General features: G+C 56.7%; 2 protein-coding genes and 1 long non-coding RNA gene across 8 annotated transcripts in view; 1 reads left to right on the forward strand and 2 right to left on the reverse strand.

The window, feature by feature from the left end:
* Positions 1–28: 28 nt before the first annotated feature.
* SCLY (selenocysteine lyase) lies at positions 29–18,165 on the reverse strand. Of its 2 annotated transcripts, none has more exons than XM_081142336.1 (12): positions 18,017–18,165; positions 16,324–16,436; positions 12,821–12,921; positions 10,224–10,404; positions 8,034–8,161; positions 7,673–7,837; positions 6,613–6,719; positions 5,499–5,535; positions 4,356–4,439; positions 3,783–3,885; positions 2,843–2,918; positions 29–1,010 (listed from the first exon to the last, which is right to left on the reverse strand). In XM_081142336.1, the coding sequence occupies exons 1-12, from the start codon at positions 18,100–18,102 to the stop codon at positions 851–853; spliced, it is 1,341 nt and encodes a 446-aa protein (XP_080998462.1). In that variant the 5' UTR covers positions 18,103–18,165; the 3' UTR covers positions 29–850. The 2 variants fall into 2 exon arrangements, with proteins under 2 accessions (XP_080998462.1, XP_080998463.1); XM_081142337.1 differs by lacking the exon at positions 18,017–18,165 and adding an exon at positions 16,946–17,023.
* A 272-nt stretch (positions 18,166–18,437) lies between these two features.
* On the forward strand, positions 18,438–20,585 carry LOC308559531. The gene is made up of 3 exons (XR_013999166.1): positions 18,438–18,583; positions 19,377–19,517; positions 20,504–20,585. It is a non-coding gene; the product is annotated as an uncharacterized lncRNA (long non-coding RNA).
* Positions 19,622–23,586, reverse strand: part of UBE2F (ubiquitin conjugating enzyme E2 F (putative)) — a 32,572-nt gene continuing 28,607 nt past the window's right edge. For 4 of the 5 annotated variants that reach the window (XM_081142352.1, XM_081142353.1, XM_081142355.1 and 1 more), the window contains 2 exons: positions 22,159–22,221; positions 19,622–21,235 (listed from right to left, as the gene is read on the reverse strand). In XM_081142352.1, coding sequence (XP_080998478.1) covers positions 21,185–21,235; positions 22,159–22,221 — 114 coding nt within the window. In that variant the 3' untranslated portion in view covers positions 19,622–21,184. The remainder of the gene's footprint in view (positions 21,236–22,158; positions 22,222–23,586) is intronic. The other variant, XM_081142351.1, reaches the window with a different exon arrangement.

Genomic DNA, 23,586 nt, shown 5'->3' on the forward strand with positions numbered 1-23,586 from the left:
GGAAAGCCACAAAACCCCCAATACAGGCACTAGAATTTTTTATTTATTTAAACCCTGACAATTATTTCCTCAATGTCAGCGTGTAGTTGTTTGCACCTTAAACCTGCACATTAAAAGTGTGAATTAGAAAGTCATCCTATGTAAACTATCCGCGGACGTGACATTTGAAGTCTATCAGAATCCCACAAAGTGGTTGTGACGACAGAAAAATCCTGCAGATAAAATCCAGGTGACAGCTACGCCAAGGACGAACTGGTTCCCATCTCAGGAACGACCCAGTCACATCAGCCCTGGGAGCTGGCACCCTGAGTAACAGGTCCAAGGGGAAAGGACGGGAGGGGCCTGGAGACTCCAGGTGGGGAGGCCTGAGTCCTGAGTCCTGAGTGATTGGGGGGGGGAGGGGGGAGCAGGAATCAGGGGACACGAGCAGGGCAGGGCCTGGCCGTCTGGAAAGGGATTGAAAAGGGCCCCAAGGGGAGACTGACCACTCTGCTAACACGCACAGAGAGGCCATGAAGGCAGCAGACACCAGGTTTCCTATTTTCACAACAATCAATTATAAATACTAGGGCTTTGTTTTCCTGATAAAATGCCACCTTCCATGAAGGGGGTGCTCACCACAGGCTCCCTTCTAAGGAGGGGTGTGGTCTCAGCCAAGGTGTTCCCACTTCATTGTGTGCTTGGGCAGCAGTGACAGTGACAGGTCCACGTGGCTGGCTGCATCCTATGCCGTGTGCCCGGTGGACCCGCTTCCCGCTGACCCGCACACAGGGGAGGGGACCGCTGCCCACACAGACTCCGTAAGAAAAGCCACCCTGGCTGGGTCCTCGGAGGCTCCCTGGGGGCGGCCTCAGCTCCGGGCCTGGCCCTCCAGCCAGCCCACGGCCTGCTTCAGGTCCTGCACCACGAGGTCCACCTCCGCCCGGGTGGTGCTGCGGCCCACACTGAGCCGTAGCGCGTTCCTGGCCACGTCGAAGGGGATGCCGCAGCTCAGCAGCACTGGGGACGGCCTGTAGGGGCAAGAGACCAGCATTAGCCATCACAGAGAAAGGACAGGGAGGGGACATGGCCCCTGCTGCTCCTGGCCAGCTCCCCAGCCGCCTCAGCCGACACACCCCGAGCCCACCCGTCCTCCAGGTCTAGCTCCAAAGCCTCCCTGGTCCTCTGGGCCTGGGGCCTCTCCTTCATGGTCAGTACTGTGGCTCTCCTGGAACAGACTCTCTGCCCCCAGCACGGACAGACCCAGCTGCTGGGATGCAGAGATTCCAGGTCTCAGAGGAAACTCCCAGGCAGACAGACAGACACGCACACACACGAGGTGGGGCGTCTTACATCCACATAGTGTTTGTTGTGGCTACTGGGAAAGCCACAAAACCCCCAATACAAGTACGAGAATTTTTTATTTATTTAACCCCTGACAATTATTTCCTCAATGTCAGCGTGTAGCTCTTTGCACCTTAAACCCGCACATTAAAAGTGTGAATTAGGAAGTCATCCTATGTAAACTATCCGCGGACGTGACATTTGAAGTCTATCAGAATCCCAGCCTGTTCTGGGTTTTTCTCAGCACACGGCACAGGGCTTGGCACACACGGGTCCAGCCCACAGTTATGGACAGAGGCGGCTCTGAGGCTGGGCCGTGTGAGGCTCGTGGGGGTCCTCAAATCCCTAAGCAGGGTCCGCCTTTGCCTGCCACCCAGAGCCAGGGACCCAAACAGCATGGCAGCATGGGCTGCTCAGCGCCTGAAACCCTCAGGTCCCTGCTTTCACCACAGGGACAGGTGATCTCATCACCTCCAGCCACCGAGTGTCAGAGCCAGAGGCCCTGCAGCCGACCCTGTCACAGGTGAGAGCAGGACCAGGCTGGGCAGTGACAGCTACAGCTCTTGGTCGCCCTCCCCTGGGTGGGTGACCCCTGTTCTATTCCAGGAGGCACCACCACAGGGGCTCCAGCCCCACCCACAGGGCAGGGAGCACCTGCCTCCACCCCGCCCCTCCCGCACTCCCAGGGGCCACTTGGACACTTGTCTCTTCTGAGCTGTGCTGCCAGCTCCTCCTCGCCTGCCCCCTCCACCCCCACCTCCCCATCCACACCTCTGGATTGCAGGCTGCGCCCGCCAGCTTGACCACTCTGCCTCAGTTTCCTCATCTTAGAAATGGGCCACTCAGATTGTCCCCGGGGGTCATGGTGAGCATTCCCTGAGCGATGGCCCCGAGAGCTCACTGAGGGACGGCCTGTGAGCCCTTCTCTGCTCTCCAGGCTGGCCTGGCCTCCCTGCTCCTGACCGTGACTCCAGCTGCCACATCCGGGCTCCGGGCCCTGCCTGCCCTCACACAGCCCCACCACTGTAGGGCACCAAGGCCCCAGGGAGCCCCCTCATCCAGGCCTCAGGGGCTGCTCCTCTGGGAACCCTCTCCTCCCCTGTGCTCGATGACCACACCTGCATCTCTGCTCTCTGGAGGCCCCGGACACTTTGCCCAGCTCCACCCCCACCTCTCACAGCAGCCAGACGCTGAACCCCTTCTCCTCCTCGGGGCGCCTGGTCCAGGCCATCACCGCCTGCCTGGACCTGCCATCCCATAACCCCTCCTGTGCCTGAAACGCAAACCTGACTGTCACGCCCTTCAGGAGCCCTGTTTTTGAGGATCAAGTGCACGCCCTGCGGCCCGGCCCTGCCCCTCCCTGCCTGACTGCAAGAGCCGTCTGCCCTCCTCTCCTGGTCCAGCCCAGGCCCCGCTTCAGGCTACAGCTCCTACCCTGCCCCTGGGGGCCCGCACAGGGTCACTTTCCACGTCCCCACCAGGCTGCACAGCTCCCCGAGGTGCCCCGGAGAGCACTTACCGGTCCCCGTGGTCTGAGTGGCACGCGGCCCCCACGCTGGCCAGCAGCATCCTGCACTGTGCCAGCACCAAGCGGCCTGGGGAGAGAGCACAGGCCCCTGAGGCGGAGAGTCCTGGCCGGGCCCCCAGCGCAGGTGAAGCCAGAGGCGCACCCTCCCTTTCAGGGGCAGATGACAATAAATGAGAGTCTCCATCACCGTCACATTAACACAGGTGGTCAGTGACACAAAGTCTGCCCCAGGAGAAGCGGGCGGGGTGGCAGGAGCTTAGCTTTCACAGTAACAGGCCTGGAGACGAGGACACGGCCGCCTGCCCCCTCCCACGGAGCGAGCAGCCCAGGGTCTCACTAAGGCAGCCCGATCTGCCCAGGCTTCTCCGTGGTGCAGACACGCGGCCCCTTCTCTACAACCCAGGACCACAAACAAGCAGTGGCCTCTTCTCCCAAGAAGCAGATGTGCTCTGTGGATGTGGCTGTGGGGCCCCCACCCCCATTCTCCTCCCAGTGACACACAGCAGGTTGCCCCGCCCTGGACTGGGCTTGGGGCCCCAGGGCCTGGGAATGTGACAATCCCGACCATCTTAACGGATTCCGGCAGGGGAGGGGCTGTCCCAGGAACAGAGGAACCCCGAGGACTTGCACTTGTCCCCACGCTCAGCCAGGTTTCGAGTCGGCCGCCCCTACCTGCCCTTGACCCTTAAAACATCCTGTGAAATTTGCTGGAAAACAAGGCCCACCTGGCCTACGACGCAGTTCATTTCACCTCCTCCCCTAACAGGTTTCAGGAGCGTCCTGGGCCCTGGACACCGGTCAGGGAGACAGAAGGCGACAGAGCCCAGGCCACGGCTGACAGGACAGCTGCTGTCCCCTTGGCAAGTGACCCCACAGCGCAGCCTGGCCCGCGCCCACCACCCCACGGAGACCAGCAGGAGGCAGCCATCACCTTGGAGCTGGGGTCCCCGGAAGGAGAAGTTACATGTGTTGGGGAGTCGCTCGGCCCCTGGAAACCGGCTGTTCAGATGGATTTTCTTCTCACCGAATTCGGCCTGAGAATCAATGAGATGCTCAGTGACAGCTCCAAACACCCTCCTGCCCCCCCCCCCAACTGTCTGAACTTCAGACTTTTCTGGGAAACAAAACCTCCACAGAAAGTAATTCTTATCGGGAGGGACCTACCTGGACTGACCATGGGAAGGGAGGCCAGCTAGGAGGTAGCAGCGAGCACGCACCTACACCCAGTGACGACAGGCCCATCTCCGGCGTTTTGTCCGGAGTCCGGGAAACAACCCGCCGGGCCTGCTCCCTCTCTGCGTTTCTGACTCTGGCTCACATCTCGTCATTTAATTCTTCGCTCAAGACCTTGCTGGTTCCCAGGGCCCGACCCCGGGCTCCAGTCAACACGCTGCCTCGGTCGGTACAAGCAAAGCCCTCACCCTCCTGCTCCAGGCCGGGTCCCTGGGCTCTGCCCCCGGCGGGAGACGAGGCCCCGCGACCCCGCGCCCCGGGCCCCGCTCACCGCCAGCCTCTCCTCCAGGTAGTCGCGCACATCCCTCATGTGGGCCGCGTCCGCCTCGCAGTTCTCCGTCACCAGCTCGGCGGCCTGGGGACACGAGGTGGCAATGTGAGAAAGCCCCTGCGGCCGGGAAGCGAAGGCAGTGGCGAGCTCGGCGCCGCAGAGGTAACTCCTTGTGACAGACAGGGCGCGTTCCTGTTAGAACACAGGGCTCGCGGGTGACCCTGTCACGGACGTGGTCAGTGCCTGGAGCATGGTCCCCACGCCTGATCCACAGGGTTTTTCTCACATCCGTCTGCTTACTGGGATCATGCATGTGACCTCCCCAAAGTGCTGGACGCCTGGCAAAGCCGCAGGGGACGCTGACCGCGAGAACAGGAAACACACTCATCTCCCCAGACCAGCCAGTCCCCGTTGCTGTTCTAGTGTTTGGTCTCTGCCCCCGTCCCGTTCCGTCCCTGACACAGGGCTCCCAAATCCCTTGGAATCTCCCGGGTGACAGGAATGTCTTTTGTTTCAATGAGGCCACTGTGGATGGGCTCCTGAGTGGCGGCTGGGCACCAAAGACCAGGCCATGACAGAAGCCTGGGACTTCAGCACCCCTCTTCTCCAGACAGGGGGGGCTGGAAACGGGGTCAATGCCCAGTGGAAGCCCATGAAAGCCCTGGTAGTATGGGGTTGGGAGCGCTTCCCGGTTGGTGGACACTGGGGACTGGGGGTGGCGCCCAGAGGAGTGGAGGCCCAGCCTCCCCTGCATTTACCATGTCCTTGTATAATAAACCAGGATCTAGCGAGTCAATATCTGAGTTCTGTGAGCCCCTTGACCAAATGAATCAAACCTGAGGGGTCAGGGAAACCCTGAGTTTACAGCCCGTTGGTCAGAAGCCTGGGTGACAACCTGAACTCAGGACTAGAGTCTGAAGTGTGGGGGCCTCATGGGACTGAGCCCCAATCTGCGGACCTGAGCCACCTCCGGGGGCAGCGCTAGAACTGAGTGAAGCCGCAGGATACCCAGGTGTCACGGAGAGTCACTGGGTGTGTGAAGCGCCCACCTCGGTGTCAGGAGCGCAGAGCACGGCAGCTGTGTGACAGGAAAGGACCCGGGAGGAAGGCAGCGTTTCCCTGCACCTCCGGGTCCCCACTTACCTTCCCGAGGCCGGCGATCATTGGGGTGTTCTCCGTCCTGTAAGACAAGGGAGTCCATCCAGTGTCCATGCAAAGCAACTGACAAACGTCCCAGGGAGGAATCCCATCCACGTGAAAGTCATGTTCAAAAAAGACAAAATCACACCAACATCCTCCGTAAACGAGATCCAGGGGTCGCCTCGATGGCAGCTACAGCCCCCAAACCTCCTGCACTTTACTGTCCTGCCCAGTGGTGGCTGGCAGGGCCCACGGTGGGCAGTCTGCAGACCTAGAGCCTGCCCCCTGGTCCCCACCGCCAGCCAGGCGAGGGTCCGAGCTCTTCCCACCACTGCTCCCTCAGCCGCAGGTGCAGCGAAGCCTCTCGAGCGCAGAACGGGGTGAGCTGTTCCTGGAGATTCGGGGCGCAGAGGGCGTGGCACGTGCGTGTGCGCTCGGGCACGGGGCGCGAGAACCGCCAGGCCACCCACTGGTCCAGGAAGCTGAGACAGAACTCACTCTGCTTCAGGACAAACGTTCCCTCGCTCTCGGTTTGGCTAAATCACGTTTTCTTAGGCCCAGGGAGCTGGCAGCTGCTTCAGTGCACTTCCCCCTCTCGATAAGGCGTCAGTTTTGCTCTGGCCGATTTCAAGATGTTTCTTTGTCTCTCGTCTTCAGAAGTTTATCACATGTTGTGACACGGATTCTGTAGTTTGTCCTGTCTGGGGTTTGCTCAGCTTCTTAAACGTGGTAAGTTTCCGGCCGTTATTTCGAGTCCTTTCCAGTCCCCCTTGCTCTCCTCCTGGGGCTTCACCGAAATGCACCAAGACCCTTGTTACAGTCACACGGGTCCCCGAGGTGCTTCAATTTCCCCCACTATTTCTTTTCTGTTGTTTAGACGGGACAGTTCCACTTACTCCTCTCCCTTTGGGCTCATCAACTCTTCCCTCTGTCCCCCATTCTGCTGCACAGCCTGTCCACTGAGTTTTACTTTAGATGCTGTAGCTTTTAGTCGAAAGTTTCCACTTAGTTCTGATGCCAGGCAGGGCTGCCTCGGCCAGGAGGGAGGCTGCGCTGCCACCAAGACAGAGCCACGCCCCAGAGACACAGTCAGAGACCCGCTCACCCGCCGCCTTACCCCGGCCTGAAGCTCCGTTCCTGTCCACCTCCGAACAGCATGGGGTGCAGGGGGGTCTGTTCCCCAAGTCCTCGGACGTACAGTGCTCCGATCCTGGGGCCGTAGAACTGAAGGAGAAGTGAGTCATTACTAAGCAAGGACCATCCGAGGATGCACGCGTGCTGGGTGCTGAGAGGCAGAGAGACTCTGCCACATGCGGGCTCCACCGCATTGCCCCCCCCGCCACTCCCAACACACCAGAGTCAAAGAAGCTCTGGGAGGCAGAGGTGGGTCAGGCTGGACTCCAGTACTGGCAGTGGGGTGGCAGAACCCCCCGCATACGTGGTCAGCTTTGTAAAAGGACAGGGGCTGGAATTGGAGATCACTGAGGGCTTCCTCTGGGTGTGTTTCACATAGAAATTACAAAAGAACTGTAGGTGCCAGGATGCCAGGCCAGAGCCCACCCCCTGAAGCCCAGCCAAGTGCTGTGCCTCAGAGCAGAGCACTGGAGACACCAGGCCCCAGTCACCACCAGAGGGATAGCGACAGCTTCCCCAGGGTCTCCACAGTGAGCGGTTCCCTTTATTCCACCTCAAAGCCGTGTTGCTGAACTAAACCTTTATAACATCAGAAGCCTCACTTTAAACCACAGGAGAGAAAGAGACACTTTCTTGAAGTTTGCATCTCTCATCCTCGAGGGAGGGCTGAGTGGGCTGCTATGGGGGCTGCTGACACCCTCTCTGCTGCGGAGAACAGGTGCCACCTGGCTGTCCCACCTGCAACCCCGATGCCCGCCCACTGCCTTGCCTGCCTGTCCCCCTCCTGCCCTGGAAGGGTTGGGTGCCTATTATCCCAGCCATGGCGCTTGGCACATAACATCCTGGCTACCACTGGTCCCCCCTGTGGGCTCCTGAGGGCAGTGAGCTGCCGTAACAGCGTCCCAGGGCCCAGCTCTCAGTGGCACTCAGGTGCCCTGGAGGACAGGTGACTGCAAACTGTGCTGCGGGCTCTGCTCAAAGGTGAACCTCAAGGCCACGCAGCAGTTGCCTCCCCCAGGAGGGCAGGGAGCCCTGCTGTGCACCTTGTGCCCCACGATCGTCAGGAAGTCCACGCCCAGGTCCTCCACGTCCACGCGCCTCTTCCCCAGGGCCTGCGCGGCGTCCGTGTGCAGGAGGACGGCAGGCAGCCCCGAGGCCGCCCGCTCCTGGTTCAGGGCTCTCACTCGCCGGCTGATCTCAGGGATGGGCTGAGGAGGGAAATAAGGAGCTGAGCGCGTGGCTTGGATCTGACGGAAACTGGGTGAAACAAGGAGACATTCACGAGGACAGCCAGTGACGCTAGAGAACAGGAGAGCGAGGGAGAGGAGAGGCCCCGTGGGGAGGCGGACGGACCAGCAGGGCTGCCCTCCTGCCAGGTCTCAGGAAAAGGAAAAGGCGACTCACCATGACAACGCCCGTCTCGTTGTTGGCCAGCATGACGGTCACGAGGCAGGTGGCTGGGCGGATGGCTGCCAGGATGTCGTCAGCCTCTGCTTGCCCGCTCACCTTGGACACGGGGACGAAGGTGACCTCTGAGGGCAAGGGATGTGGAGGAGCCCGAGAAAGAAGATAGAAGGGCCACCATCAGATGGGCCGCAAGAGGATGGACGAGCTCGGAGCCCAGTGAGCCCGGGTTCAGGGCGCACAGCGCGGAGGGCAGGGCGGGCCCGCGGCTCAGGCAGGCAGAGGACTGGCCCTGCGTCCGGGCATCCCGCTTGCATCCAGCAAGTGGGGGCACCTATGCCCAAGACAGGAGGGGTAGGCCCCGGGGCTTACAGACAAATGCTCATGATGTCATCATCACAGTGCCAAATGTTCATCAACTGATGAACAGATGAATGAAACGCGAACGTGATTCACACAGAATGAGACTTATTCATCCGTGGAAAGGGATTAAGTGCTGGCACGTGCTACCACACGGATGAGCCTGAAAACATCATGCTGAGAGAAGCCAGGCACAGAGGACCACATATTACACAATTCCACCTGTGTGACAGTCCAGGTCAGGGAGGCTGCTAGAGACGGAAGGCAGGTTAGTGGTGCCCGGGGCTGAGGGGAATGGAGGAGAGCTGACAGATACGAGGTTTCGGCTATGGTGATGGTCACACAACTCTGTGAGGACACTAAAAACCATCGAATTGCATAGTTTAAAGGGTGACCTGTATGGTGTGTGAATGTCATCTTCTCCATAGGGCTGAAATGGAGGTTACGTTTGTAAGTGACTATTAAATTGGAAGTAATTAAAACAAAATGCTAACCACAAGAAACACTCCAGGTCAGCTTGAGTGGACAGGACTGGGGGCCACTTTACATTGTACTTTACATGCCCGGCCGGGTGTGGCTCAGCAGTTGAGCGTCAACCTAGGATCCAGGTGATCCGGGTTAGATTCCCGGTCGGGGCACATGCCCGGGTTGCGGGCTACAGCCGATCAGTGACTCTCTCATCATTGATGTTTCTAGCTCTCTCCCTCTCCTTTCCTCTCTCTGAAATCAATAAAGACATATTTAAAAAATAAATAAATAAATAAAATAAAATACATTGTACTTTACACCTTCCTATTATGCTTAAATTGTTTCCGTCAAGTCATATTTGTACTTAGTAACAATTTGTATAATTTTAAACAAGAGGTTAAATGCAACAGTAACTAATAACAATGTATATACTAAGTTGCCCTTCCCTGTGAGAGAGAGAGAAAAAGGCAGCAGGGCTACAAGGAACAACTTGATGAGAAAGCGAGACCTGGCTTCTGTCTGTTTCCTTTCCGTAATTAAACGGGTGCCTTCAGGTAGGACCAGGAAGAGGGCACCTTTCCAATCATCACAGGAAAACCAACACAAAGGCCTCCTGGTCGACCCAGCAGTTTGTTCTGTCACAGCCCTTTGTCTTTAGGACAGAACTGCTTTCCCTGATCAGCCCCCCATTTCCAGGCGGATTCAACAGGAAAGCTGACACTAAGAAGAAATAATTTCTTACGTAAAGGAGACTTAACCTTGGCTCTCTTGGGGAAAAAAGGCTCTTAGTTCTCAAAAGACATCGTTTTCCACCCATCTCAAGACCTCCCATCACAGGAAAAGTGGAAGGACCAGTCTTTTCTGTGTGACATCAACAGGGCCACCGTCACTGCAGGCCAAGCCCGACTCATCCCTCAGACTGCCTGGCACTGCCCGCGGGGAGGCCGGGCCACCCTCCCCCAGCCTCCCTGAGAGCGCCTAGTTCTTACCCCGGAAGGTGATGCCTATTTGATCTTCTCATATCAGAAGGAGAGGAAGCCAAGGTTTAGTTATTAAAGTCAAACAGTGAAAAGCACGTTTAGTGTTTCATAGACATGCTTTTTAAAATATTCATTGTGTGCAAGGGTCTGAGATATCACTCGGGAACACCAATGACCGGCCGACTCCTGATTGTCACTTTTTCCTGACGCCCAGGTGGCAGCCTGGAGGGATGGCTGTATCCCCTGCACCTGAGGACAGCCAGGAAGCCCGGGTGTGGGAAGGTGACGACTCACTGAGTCTCCGGGGCCGCTCGCCACCGAAGCAGTCCCTCAGGGTCAGCAGAGCTGTCCCCGCGGCAGTCCAGCCAGGCTGGGCACTCACCGGCCACTTGCTCCCCCACCATGTGCTCCAGGGGCAGACGGATGGAGTCATGCTCCACGGTGCAGGTGACGATGTGGGGCTTGGCCCCCTCTGCTGGGCTGGGATGCTTGGCCGTGCCCCCCTTTGAGGCATCGCTTTTGTGGAAATGCCTCACCACCGAGTGGATCACCAAATTGTTGGCCTGCAGGGACACAGCAAACAGTCAATCCCTGAGCTGCACCCTTTGAAGGGCCCACAAGCAAATATTTGGGGGTTTTAAACTTTCAAGACCTTCAGAGCTCATTCCTGGTCAGTTATGCCTGTTTTGCATAATTATGGATGCATAAGCAACTTAGGCATGTTTAAACTTTATACATCTGTCAAAAAGGGAAATTTTGCCCAGGCCCACAGCTGGTGGGAACCCACCCTTCTGTTCAGGGCCCTGGGGCATCTCTATCAGAAACTCTGGCCCAGCCAGTCTATTTCCAGGACTTGGTCCTACAGCTGCACCTGCACAGAAGCCAAATGACGGAGGTGAAGATTATTTACTGTAGTGCTGTTTGCAACAGAACCTCGGGAAGGCCTTTGATGTGTATTGATGATGGGACTTGTTAAATAAATTACGCAACACTGCTCAATGGAACAGCGAGCAGATGCAAGCACACCGAGGGGGCGCTGTGGGGGCGCTGTGTGGCGGATACCAAAGGATCGACACACTCGCTGAACCTAAGAAGGCAGCTGACACTACAGAGAGCATCTCACAAGTGCTTCCCCACAGGGTGGCACTTACTTCAAGGTCCCAGGTCACATTCTCACAGAAACACAGCTGCCCACACAGCAACTCTGCAGAAAAGAGGGCATCCTGGGCTCAGCATGGCTGGGGTGCCCTGCAGTCCCATCTCAGGGGTCTGGGCCTGCACAGCACAGGTCACCGTGGATGGCAGTGTGAAGATGACCCCACAGACTGTGCCGAGAGGGAGACGTCCAGGCCCCTCCCACCTGCCACCTCCAGGGCAGGTGGCTGCTGATGGGCACAGGCGCTCTGGTGTTTCCTCGTGGACTCTGGCTCCTGGGGGGCTGAGATCTTCTCACGTGGGAACCGCCCGGCCTCCCCACTGTGAGGTGTGCCTGCAAGTCCCCTGCGTCCTTCTGCTGGGCTAACTGCCTGTGGGTTCCAGAAGCTACGCCGTCACTCTTGTGTTGCAAACACCTTGCCCCGTGTCTAGCTTCCCCTTTAGCTCCCTCACCTAGTTCTCTGATGGACCAAAGTTTGCTTTGTGCTGGTGGAAGAATTTACTGATCTTTGCCGCTGTGGTTAGTGCTCTTCTCTCTGTGAACACACAGTTGTCCAGCACCAGTCACTAGGGATCATTCTTCCTGCAGCTTGGCTCTCTCAGCCACGTGTGACGATCACAAACTCTGCCGTCCAAGCCAGAAACATTCACGAATAGGAGGCACCATTAAAATCACTCCGGGACAACAGGCGTATCCTCGGACTGTCCTGAGAAGAGCAGGACGGGTGGCCACCCAGTCACATGGCGAGTACCTGCACATGCAGGGCCAGGTCTGGTCTGTCGTCAACCCTTGCTGAGAACACCTACCTACCCTGAGTCAAGCTGCCCTGAGACCAGCTGCCCTGAGACCACCTGCTCTGAGTCCAGGTGCCCTGAGACCAGCTGCCCCGAGACCAGCTGCCCTGAGACCACCACTGTAGTCAGCTGTTTCCTAAGGGCAGAGCCGTCGTTTCCCTGGGTTCCTAATCTCCAGGAAGCCTGTTTTTATCCACAGGAATTAGTTTGTGAGATTCCACGGAAAATGTGTCAGAATTGCGACTGAGGCTGCATTAAGTCCACAGAGCAACTTGGAAGGAGCCAATGTGTTTAGTGCTGAGTCTTTCGCTCTGAGTATGGTATTTCGCTCCATTTGTTCAGACCTTGCCTGACGGCTCTCGGTACCATTCTATTACTTTCCTGGTGGGGGGGTGTCTCGCACAGTATTTTTCACTAGATTTATTTCCTAAATATTTGACATGATCTGGTGCTCTGGTAAACACCCGTCCTGTTGCTGGTACATAAAAATACAATTGATTTTTCTATGTCATCACTTGGCTAAATTGTCTTATGAACTCAACGAGGCAGCTGCAGATTCCTTCAGGTTTCTGAGTGGACAGTCACCCCCACTCTCCAACTGATGGCCACTGAGTCTTCCCTTTGGAACAGAAGAGATGCTGAGTATCACTAACTGAGCAGTGGCCTTGACACCATCACACTGTTGAGTATCTTCCATCAGTTTAAAGAGAAGAAGACTGGGTCAGACCTCACACTCTCAATACGGGAAAGTGCGCAGCAGGGAGTCAGAGGGCTGATTCCAGGGTGAAGGAAGGGGACACACTCTTTACTGAGACAGCGAGTGGAGCACGTTCATTCACACAGGATGTTACGTTACGAACGTCCTGTCAGGCACCTGGAGTTACTTACTCGTTAATTATATCAAGCTTAATTTATAAAACATCAAGATCAAACTTTATTCTCTCTCTGAAAAAAAATCACTGAGAAGGAGCCACCTTCTGTCTCTTGTTAAAACGTACAGCTGGGAGGGTGAGACTTTGGAAACCTTACCTCGGTGCCCCCAGACGTGAACACGATGTCCTGAGTCGACCCCCCTACCATCTTGGCCAGGCTTTCCCGAGCTGCACCGATGATGTCCTTGGCCTTCTGACCTGAGAGACCAACACGGACATTCATTAACGTTGCTTCACCAAGTGTAATCGAGACGTTTAAAGAATAAGCAGCCAGCCTGGCCGGGCATGGCTCAGCGGTTGAGCGTCGACCTGGGATCCAGGCGATTGGGGTTCGATTCCCGGTCAGGGCACATGCCTGAGTTGCGGGCTCGATCAATGACTCTCTCATCATTGATGTTTCTGTCTCTCTCTCTCTCCCTCTCCTTTCCTCTCTCTGAAATCAATAAAGATATATTTGGGGGAAAAAAAAATTTAAATAAGCAGCCAGAAGGAGTGAGGATCTGAGAGGGGAAAATCTAAAGCGAAGCTTGTCTCACCAGGGTGGGCGTGATGACCTGCTGCCTCCTAGAAATACCTGGCACAGGGCAGCAGCGAGGTGTCAGCGGACCAGGGGCTAGGACTGAGATCCCAGGAACCCAGTGAGGGCCGGAGACAAACACGGCAGGAAGCCTGGGGACCCCAAATCCCCAAGACAGGCTTTTCTTCTCGTGGAGGCTGGAGAGGGGTGGCTGCGCCATCGGCCTCGTCTCCCGCCCATCGAGACAGAACAAAAGGGTAGAACAATTGGCTTAAGATCCTGCTGCAAAATCAACATTAGCGACACTAGAACTCTCGACTCCTCAGCAGGAAGTCCAATGCACTACCTCACACTGTAGCCCCAGGCAGCTGGGAGGCCCTGCCTCAGGGGACACCTGCTTTCAGACAGGGCCACGCAGCCCAGCTGTCACCCAGGTTCACTGGCTCGCAGGAAGTCGGGAACCAAACTCAGGAGCAGAGAAGGGAAGGCTCCAGGGTGGCAATCCTGCAAACTGCAATGACCATTCTTACTTAAGTGGTCTACAAACCAGCAGTCTCCAAACTTTTTTTAACTGTTCAGTCCTATTTGCCAAAAACAAAAACAAAAAATCCCACAAAACTTGAGCAGGCACCATTACATATATAATAAAACATACATAAAAAATAGAAATGTAAAAAGAAGTGGTAAAAATAAATGTACAAAGTAGCCACACCCTCCGTAAGACTACCACAGACTTTCATATAAGCGGTGACCAACCATGGTGTTTAGGGAACCTAGTCACTTCCATCAGAGACTCAGGAAAGACTCAGGCACACAGGGGTGACAAAGGGGCCCCAGAAGATTGGGGGGGGGGTCTGTGTGTGATGGAAATGTGAACACGGTGACAGCTCCAGGGGTATACACATGTGTCACAAGCTATAAAACAGTGGCTTTAAGTCCGCAGTTTAGTGTGTTGATTACACAGCAATAAAGCTGTCGAAGGGGCGGGGCTTGCGGCCAGCTGGCTCCTGCGATGCAGAGACGGCCAGGAGGCCCGAGCGAGGACAGAGCTACTGACGCCAAGAAACCATGTCCTCCGCCCACGCCCACGGGGGAAACTGCTGCAAACAACCCTCGGTTATTCTTTTCATTTACTTATAATTTATATTGTCAAAAAGGACCTAATACCACTTGAAACAAAATTGCAAAGTCAAGGAGCTCAGCTCCTGCATTACACAATGTTCTCAGCAGACACGTGCATATTTAGGAGAGAGGCCTCAGGCTGCCTGCAACTCACTTTCAAACGATTCAGAAAAATTATATAAATGTCTAGCACTGTGCTGTAGCCCCGAAACTAATATAATATTGTATGTCAACTGTAAGTGAAAAAAAAACACTCAGAAAAAAAATGGGTCTGTGTTAATAATTGGCAAATCCAGGGAAAGGAAACACAGGCGTTCATGATCCTCTTATTTCAACTTTTCTACAGATAAGGCATTTTCCAAAATAAAACTTTGGCAGAGAAGTTAAAAACCAAACAAACCTTGATATACAGTTAACCCTTTGAACAACACAGTGGTTCAGGCTGCACACCCCCCCCCCCCATACAGTCAAAAATCTTCACCTAACTTTCGACTCCAGAGGCTACTGGACGTGAACATTGCGACAGACCTGGTATGGAGGGGGGGGCAGCCGCCCTCTATTTGGCCTCACTTTACAGAGCTTTGCAAACAGGTACAACAATGCCATTCTTCTCAGCAAATTTCTTTTTTGTATTAGAAAAGACAGTTTACATTTCATTAAAAAGTTGACAGAATGGATTTATTAGCATTTAATTGTTCTTCCTATTCCCGAGTTTAATACATCATAAAAGTCCGATTTTAATAGAGGAAAGATTAGGGACAAGGTTCAGCCAGAAAACACGACTCCCAGATAAACCCACAAATATGCCGCCGAGTGACTAGAGCCTGCATCGGAAAGTGCTTCAGTTATCACACTGCCCGGCTCTTTACAGTAAGTGGGGAAGAAAGCCCACTACAGCCCCAAAGCTGCACCCGGCCAACCCCAGGGCAGGGTCTGTTGGAAAGTCATTTCCCGTCATTGTAACCCACAGTCAAGATAGTTTATCTTAATTACCCCCAATAAACATTAGACCAGAAAGGTGCCATTTAGCTCACCTCCTGAAAAACACTACCTAACTCCACTGTAGAACTAGTGCTTTTAAGCAAATTGTTTTCCAAAGTTTCCAATCTAATGCTCTGCATCAGTGATTTTTCAACCCGTGTGCCACAAGAATTTTTAAAATGTGCATTACCTGACAGCTTAGTCAGGGGCACTGGCCTCTTTCCCCTTAGATTGTCAAAAAAATATGACAACAGCCAACACAACAGCCGCCTGCTGTGAATGCCTGTCTTGAACGATAAATATACAGGTCATATAATAGAGCTGCATCTTACTGGTCACGTCGCACAATAAGGTTGCGACTGGTTGGTTAGTTCTTGGTATGAGAAATCCTTATATAAATACAGGCACCTGATTTTTTTAAAAAGTCACTTTGGAGCAAAAAGGTAGGTAACCATTATCATTATTATTATTATTTGGTACATCAATCAAAATTATACCATTTTTTTGTCAGATTGGCAAAAAATATATTTTTTGGTTTGCCACAGAATTTTAGTAATTACTTTATGTGCCATGAGATAAAAAAGGTTGAAAATCACTACTCTACATTAAAACAAGAATAAATGAGAAATGGGCCAGGATTATATTTGATCCTGATGATTTAAAAGATCTACTTGGCAAGGATCAACTGAGACAGGTATGTGAGCGGGTTTTAGTAGGTACAGTTATTACCAATAACTCTATTTTAATAAGACATCCTGTTCACCTGAGAAAGGGGGACAGGAACATATATTAAAGATTAAAGACTGTGGTATCAATAAGGCCCAATGTACCAAGGTGGACTTCTCAGAAAAAAACTACCAAGAATTACAGCTAGACTCGTTCACAGAAAATCTATTCAAAATCGAGCGCTCCCACGTGGTGTCCAGTTTCTGAGAGCCGCTGCCCCATATCTGCCATCTGTGTACATCTCCTAGAGTTACCTGCTGGGTAAGGGCTGCTGGGATTTCCCCAGGCGTCCCGCATGGCCTCGGTCACGGCCCGGATGACCTCTGGATCCAGTGGGGTGGTTGCGTTATAGTCCATGTAAACTCTCCTGGAGGAAAGAAAAGGAGAGGGGGTGTGAGTCGCAGCTGCCGAGGCCCGTCACATCACCAGGAGCTCTATTCACACCTCTTCCCACCCCTGGTGGTCCGTGGGGCCTAGACCGCCCACCCGGCTGCCAGGCTGCTATCCGGTCCCGTCCACACCAGCCCAGGGAGCCCCTTGTCCCGAGGGCTCTTCCCCACTTGCTTCTACAACTTCCCCAGCTTTCGGAGAAGGCTGAGGCTGGGGTGAGCCCGGCACCCATCCCTCCCTCTTTGCTTTCCCCAGGAGGCAGGTCTCCCTTGGGCAGGCCTGCTGCTCCTCCCCTTGGACTTCTGGGTTTCTTTGCCCAGAATGACCAAGCCCTTAACGCATCATGAGACTGGAGCACCTGGGTGGTATGTGCGGGCGTGGTCGGAACTGGTCTCGGCTTCGAAGTGCACAGCAGGGCCGTTTCTTTTCCCTGATACAAACCAGGCCCAAGCCCGGAGACCGCGAGACGGTGGGCTTACAACTCACCCTCGAGAATGCAGGGCTGACAGCCTGGTGCTTGTTTTTTGAACCACAAGTGTTTTAATGCAGCATCTTGTCTGTAAGCTGCTCAAAGCCACCTGGTAGGTACAGGCTTTGGGCAGTATGGCCGGCCGCCCTTGGCTGCTCCAGCACCGGCCCGCCTGTTCCTGCTGCGACCTAAGGCTGCAGGCGCCCCAGCTCTGCCCGCACGTCCCCTGAGTGTCCCAGGGCTCCCCAGGACCAATGTCCTGGAGCGAGGAGCGACCCCGGCTTTCCACCTGCTGCCTGGCTGGCCTGTGGCTGGCGTTTCCGAGGAACACTTGGTACATTACAGGTCACTCTGCTCCATCGCCTGCTCCTTCCTTAAAGCGCCACCAATACTAGGGACGAGCTCAACTAGCAGCCTCAGGACCAGAGGCAGGAGGCTTCCCGGGGGACACGGTCCCAGCTCCCGCTGCCGGGCCAGCCGGAGCCGCCTCGGACGGCGCCGCTCGGGGGGCTCCTCCGGAGGGTTCCCCCAAACAGGACTGAACGCGTCCCAACGGCGGGCAGACCTGCGGCCTGGAAGTGCCTCCCGGGGTCCAGCCCGCTTCCCAGGGGCGCGGGCCAGCGGCCGGGGGGCGCCCGCGTCCAGCACCCCTCCCAGCGCGCGCCCCGCGCCCCCTCCCGCGCTCGCCGGCCCTCCCCGCGCCGCCCCCTCCACGCAGGCGCCGGGATTCCTCTGCGGCGCGGCTCAGCGACTCCGCTCTCGGCGCTAACCCCGGGACACCCCGCACCCTCAGAAACGCCCCCCGCGCTTCCTGGGGCTGGAGCCCTCACCCGCGGGCTCCCGGGGCCTCTGCAGCTGCGGGTCCCTCGCTCGTCCCGCGAGCGGGGCCCGGACCCCGCGTCCCCTCGGGGAGCCCTTCCCCGACCAGGCCGCGCCCGCGGCCGGCCGGCCGGCGCCGCAGCCCGCGCGGGGCTCCTCTCCGCCTCCACCTCCCGGGAGGATCTGGCCGACCCACGCCCCGCGGCGCCCGGAGGCCTTCCCGGAGGAGGGGGCCGGCGGCTGCCCTCGCTTCCCGCGGCAGCGCGCACCTGTCCTGCGGGTTCTCCTCGCGGCCGCCGGGCGGACTCGCCCCACGCGCCCCTGCCGGCCTGCCCGGTGCCGCGGCCGCCGCCATCCCGGCCACCGGCCCGGCCACCGACCACCCGCCCGGCCCCTCAGGCTCGGAGCGCAGGCCCCCGGCTCTGCGGGGGAGGCGGGGCCGCGAGGCCCGGGGCGCGTCCGGATTGGCTGAGTGGCGCGCTCCGGGCCAATCCCCGCGCCCCATCGGGCCAGCCTCCCGGGCGGGGACGGGGTGGAACCTGATTGGCCGCGCGCGGTCAGGTGACGGCTCGGGCCCGGCGGCGCGCGGCACAGGGGCGTGGTCGCCGCCGCGAATCGCTGGCGGGAGCGCGGGAGAGACCCCCGAGGGCCCGCGGGGCGGGGCTCGCGCTGCACCCGGCCCCCCGAGCAGCGGCCGCGCGGGGCCGGCGCCACGCTCCTGCGCCCTCGGGCCGGGTCCCGCCGGAGCGCCCTCCGCACGGGTGACGGAGGGGAACCGGCCCCTTCCCGCGCCTGGGCTCGAGGGGTGAGGCTGGAGGCCAGTCGGCCAGGGCGACGTGAGGAGCGCCGAGCAGTGGGCGGGAGCGCGGGAGCGGTGGACTCGGGTGGGCTCAGGACGTGACGGGGCGGGGGGGGCGGCCAGCGCCCGCGGCCGGGAGGGAGCCGGGGTGGAAGGGCCCGGCCGAGCCGCGGACGTGCTCGCTGCGCCAGCCAAGCGGACAGGCCCAGCATTCGCGCGCCCGGCCGGGCACGAGTCAGTCGTGAGAGCGGTGAGAGGGCAAACGCGCAGGTTGAGAGCCAGCAGCCACCCCGCACAGCTGCCTGGGTTGAACTGAGGCCCGAGCCCGTGCGGGCACCGTTCTAAGCACCTTCCCCGCGTCAGCCTGATCTTGCTGGCACCCTCATCTCGGAGGCCCTGTACCCCCTTCACACAGAAGAGCATCTCGCCCAAGTCCACATGGGTAGTGATAGGGCCAGAATCTGAATTCAGGAAAGCTTTGTGAAGTTGAATTTAAATTGGCTTTTCAGGGACTTGCTCCGGGGGCGGCATCCCCACCCTGGCAGACCCGAAATCAACTGTCACGAGGTTGGTGGGGCACATGGACAGGAACCAGAATGGTTCTTTTGTCCCGGGAGTGGGGAGGAGACCCCCAAGAAGCCACAAAGTCAGGGCCCCACAGCCACTGCCAGGTACCATGGGCCCCACAAGATGCTCATGGCAGTGGGCTGAGCTGAGTGCTGCCTAACAAGCTGCGGTTTCCTTGGACAGAGAGGGGCTGTCCAGTTCTGGGGAAATGCCATTTTTGAGTAACTTGATCCCTGATCAAGCATTTTTCTTATTGATTTCAGAGAGAGGAAGAGAGAGAGATACAACCACCAATGATGAGAGTCGTCATTGATCAGCTGCCTCCTGCATGCCCAATGGGATCGAGCCTGCAACCCCAGCATGTGCCCTGACTGGGAATCGAATCACAATCTCCTGGATCCTAGGTCAATGCTCAGCCACTGAGCCACGCCGGCCAGGCTGGTGAAGCATTTTTCTATTGTCAAGTATTTTGAGGTTGGAATCCACAGGTACTACCGCCACCGGCGACCACCCTGACAGCCCCATGAGGTGTGCGAAGACTCAGATAGGGAACTCATGCCCTGGGTCACAGGGCAGAAGTCAGGCATGTGGGTGGGTCTGCTGCTGGCCTCCTGACCCATCTGGCAGAGAGAGGACGGCCTAGTGCTCAGCTCCTGTGACACTGACAAGCTCTAGTGACAACTGCATAAGCTGGGGGGTGGTGAGCACTGTGCCTCCTGGACTGGCCTGGTCCCCTCAGATGCCACCATGCCCTTTATCCAGCCCCCTCTTTCCGCTGTATACCAGAGGTGGCTCATGAGCAGGGGCCACCCCCAAGTCTAATGGGCACAATTCCTGATCTCAAACGGGAAGCATGGCCTGTGTCCATCCCCTGCTGACCTCGACACTGACCTCCCAATCAGATTATACTGTAAATCAAGAAAAGCACGCCAGCCTGGGTAGGTGGCAGATGGGGGATCCAGAGATGAGGAGGCTGTCAGTCAACCTGGAGTGTCAGGAAGCATAAGGCAAAACCGTAGGGACATTTATTAGCATTTGAAGTCACAGGTCCAGGGGTCTCTCCTGTGTGCTGACTCCGAGGTCCACAGACCTGACAGAGCATGGCCTATGCTGCTCCAATTCCCGCCCTCCAGGCCCAGGTGGCCACCCCCACGCGGGCTGGAACCACAACTGACTCAAGCCACAGGTGCAGTCTGTGGCATCGGACGTTGTTTGGCTGCTTCCAGAGGTGTCTCTAGTCCCTGGGGAGTGAGGGTCTGGGTCTCTGATAAGCAGCTACCGCCCTTGCGCACTGGCTCTGAGCACATGACCCTCAGAAACAGCCAGCCCCGCCCCTCTGGGTCAAACATGACAAAGGGTGCCCTGTGTTTCGTTTTCTCAGATCTTCCAGATCTAGACTCACAGGGTCCTAAAACGTCTTCACCCCACCCGGACCTGAAAGCAAGAACTGGCTTTTGAAAGCCAAATTCTCGCTGCATTTGGACAGAGTGAGTGTGCCTTTCATATTTTCTTTGTATTTCTCTCCAATAATTGCTTGGCCCAACATCTGTCTGCTCTATACAATGAAAATACAAACTAAAGGAGAATAGAAAAAAATAATTAAAGCATTAAATTGTACAAATTACAAATCTGTTCCAAAATATACTTACATTAAATAAAATACGCATTTCGGTAAGAGATCTACAGTGAAGGACTGCATTCTGGGAAGCCTCGGGACAGGCGGGCCGCCGGCCGTGGGAGGAGCTAAGGCCGCGCACCAATCAGTTCGCAGGGGCTCGCGCCGCCCGCGGCCGGCGGGGGGCGCTGCGGCGGGAAGGGGCTGGGGAGCAGCAAGCTGGGTGCCGAGTTCCTCGGCCTCGCCGAGCACCTCCTCGGCCTCGCGGAGCAGGCTCACAAAGTAAACATGGAAGGTAAGCAGACAACGCTAGGCGCAAACACTGGCTGTATTTACGCGGCACCCTCCGGCGGCACGGGCGGTCCGAAGAGGCTCCTCCGGGGGCCGTCGGGACCGCGTGGCCGGCGGGCGGGGGCCGAGCTGCAGCCGCCGCCTGTCACCTCCGTCACCTCGCTGTCATCTCGCGTAGCGCTTGATGAAGTCCTCCACCTTGCTCCGGAAGTCCTCCTGCGGCGGGCGGGGCGAGAGGCGGGGTCAGCGGGGGCGCCCCAGCAGGGACCCGCTGAGGCTTCAGCCCCAGCCCCCAGCAGCCAAGGTGGGGGCCCACCAGAGGCCTGCGGAGCTGGCTCCCGCTGGGTGCCCACTGTGTGCACGACACTGCCAGGGGTGCCGAGGGCACGAACACAGCAGCGCGGAGCAGAAGGGACCCAAGATGCTTCGTTTTGCGGGTGGGAGCGAGGCGCGCGCGCCCACGGGGCTGCGCTCAGAGGTCCCCGCGGCCCCGAGCAAACCCCCACCAGGTCACTTCCAGAGCCTAGGCTCAGGGCCCGCTCCCAGACCCGGTGGGCCCCAGCCGCGTTCGCGTGCTTCGGAAGGACGTGTGCACGGGACATTTACTGCACTGATGTTCGTGGCTGGGAACCCGAGTGCCCACCAGTGGAGCTGCTGTGGAACGGCTCTGGAAGGGAAGGGGCGGCACCTCACGCGCCCACGTGGAGGGGAGGTTAAGAAAGGGACAGGCTGGAGTAATGAACACGATCCCCTGATGTTGGGCCCAAACCAAATGTCTGTGCAGGTCAGAGCTCTGGGAAAGGTGTGAGGGGTATGGAGGCCACTGGGGGCCCGGGGGTGGGGTGGGGCGGGGCGCAGAGGACCTCACACTGCCCACTCTCCCTTCTAGACTCTGATGCTGCTACTAAGGTGAAGGAACAGTACACTAGACTGTACTAGGAATTTGCTTCCAATAAAACACGTGTCTCACCTGGGGTCAGACACTACTGAAACCGCTCAAATTCATTACGATGCATCGCTGTAAATTGCTTTAAACCCCAGTCCTGGACCCACCTTTCTCAGTTCCACACTTATCTAATCCAGGGACGTAATTATCTCTACCAAACACACCAGCCAGGACCTTCCTGTCCCCGGCTCACCTTGTCCCTCAGGTGATGCTCCGCAGCCTCGATATTCAGTGGGTCATCAAAGTTCAGGAGATCCTTAAAGAGAGAGAGGCCACGTGAGCAGGGGCAGCGTCAGTCTGTCTCTGCTGTGGAAAGGCTCATGCCATGAACCAGGCCACTGAAACCAACCAGCAAACGGGAAGGAAAGCCCGGGAGCTGAGGCGCCCCTAGGAGGCTCTTCTGACAGGAGAGCTCAACGCGTGCCCTGCTCAAAACGGTGATGAAGGGTTGACGGGAAGTGGGGTGACATTTACTTGTAACTGTCCAGTTTGGTCAAAATGGAGCAACAGCAGTGCCATTAACTTCTAATGCTGTTAGGTAACTGGAGAATTGAAAACCACGCACTGTGAGCTTTCCAAACCAAAGTCCCATTATACTCTCTTTCCTTCATTTTGTGATGAACTGTGCCCGCCTGTGTAAGCCCGTGCTCTCCAGTCTGGCCTTAACTGGTTTCCCTTTATCTTCTAACTCACCCTCACAAGCATCGCTCACCGTAAGGGACGTCTGGAACCCAGCTGCACACAGGGCGGGGCCATTAGCCTGGTGTCCCCTGGCCTGGGGGTGGGGACACCAGCCCCTTTCTGCCTAAGAAAGGCTCTGGGATGGCTACTCCCCCTCCCCACAAGAAACACCAGGGATTTCCAGGGGAGGCCACGTCTGATCTTTATACTGCGTGCTCCTCCTATTAAAAACCACGAGGTAAGGTTTGTCCTATAACAAGTCCCCACTTTCCAAAGCCACAGATGGACCATTGTAAAGACCATATTTCTCCTCAGGGAAAATGCTAAATTTAGGGACTATATTCCTGATTTGGAAGTAAATATGGGTATGACAAAGAAAATATAACAAAGAAATACTGTAAATCTCTGGTCATGTACAATTGGGAAATTAGACTCCAAGTCCTGGAAGTAGGTAGAAATATAAAGTACATCTCAGACAAGACAAAGGCCACACCAGACACAGACTCCCTCGTCTTTACCTCACCCCTGACTAGTGAATGCACTGGCTGGGATAACCGTCACAGACTTAATTAGCAATCTGGATGGGTTCTTTAGACTCTGGGAGGTTTGTAGCACTTGTAGGGACGATGACTACACCAGATTTCTTAAAGTAAATAAATAAAAATGCCAAGGAGCCCGCGCTTATTTCCTTCCCCTAATTCCCTGCAGTCCTCGGTCAGAGCCAGTTCAGGCTCAGGGAAACAGGACTGGTTTCAGGACGGTTCCATTGTGATGGCAGATGGTAATGCAGTGTGGGCCCCTGGAAGGACCCGAGGTGGGCCTGTGCCCTCTGGTTGTGATAGAGGTGTGGCTGCCAGGCGGTTTTAACATCAGGCCCCGCAGCTCCCAAAGTTACACTTCATTCACTTAAATGAAAAAGCCAAAAACAGAATCACAGCAA

The sequence above is a fragment of the Miniopterus schreibersii genome, assembly GCF_964146895.1.
Source record: "Miniopterus schreibersii genome assembly, chromosome: 7".
In the NCBI taxonomy this organism is placed as follows: Eukaryota; Metazoa; Chordata; class Mammalia; order Chiroptera; family Miniopteridae; genus Miniopterus; species Miniopterus schreibersii.